The sequence below is a fragment of the Penaeus monodon genome, chromosome 20 (assembly GCF_015228065.2).
Source record: "Penaeus monodon isolate SGIC_2016 chromosome 20, NSTDA_Pmon_1, whole genome shotgun sequence".
Classification (NCBI taxonomy): domain Eukaryota; kingdom Metazoa; phylum Arthropoda; class Malacostraca; order Decapoda; family Penaeidae; genus Penaeus; species Penaeus monodon.
This window is the reverse complement of record NC_051405.1, coordinates 37,603,871-37,604,437: the sequence shown is the minus strand read 5'-3', so window position 1 is coordinate 37,604,437 and position 567 is coordinate 37,603,871. Positions and strand designations below refer to the sequence as shown.

General features: G+C 33.0%; 1 protein-coding gene across 1 annotated transcript in view; it reads right to left on the bottom strand.

Annotated features, from left to right (window-relative positions):
* Positions 1-166, bottom strand: part of LOC119585800 (RING finger and CHY zinc finger domain-containing protein 1-like) — a gene marked incomplete at its 5' end in the record, with an annotated part of 2,689 nt that extends 2,523 nt beyond the window's left edge. The window contains 1 exon segment of the mRNA XM_037934522.1: positions 11-166. Within this exon segment, the coding sequence (XP_037790450.1) occupies positions 11-166 (156 nt within the window).
* Positions 167-567: the final 401 nt, after the last annotated feature.

The following is a 567-nucleotide window of genomic DNA, read 5'->3' as shown; positions in this document are numbered from 1 at the left end:
GCGTACTCACCTTATGAGTGTCAACAATGCTGATAGGGAGACACATCTCACACGTGTCACAATGGAAAAATTTATCGCGGCCTCCAACACGGCAAAGGCCACACCCATCACAGTGGTACTGCTGTCTATCTTCATCATCAAACAACTTGCACAAACCACAGTAGTACTGAAAAACAAGAAAAACAATTCAATATCTTCACTGGAAAAACAAAAGTAAACAAAAAAATTATAAAAAATATGTGAAATATCTTTAAAAAACTATGTACTTAAAGCCTGGACACAAAGGACTTTTGGAAAGATGGGAGTAGTTTGGAAACTGAATGGGTAAATAAAAATTGGGTATCATAAGATAAATAATCTTTTTTTAATAATAAGAATTCTGGATATAGATCTTTACTGTATAACTGAGAGCCTTCAGTTTTCAAACAACTACATCAAGCTTCCAAAAGTTTACCCCAAAAGTATTAAATGACAATTTTATCCATTTTTACACATTAATTCCTGTGTGCACCTCTAAACCTGACTATAATGAACCAGATTTATAAGATATCATTTAGGAAAGTTATT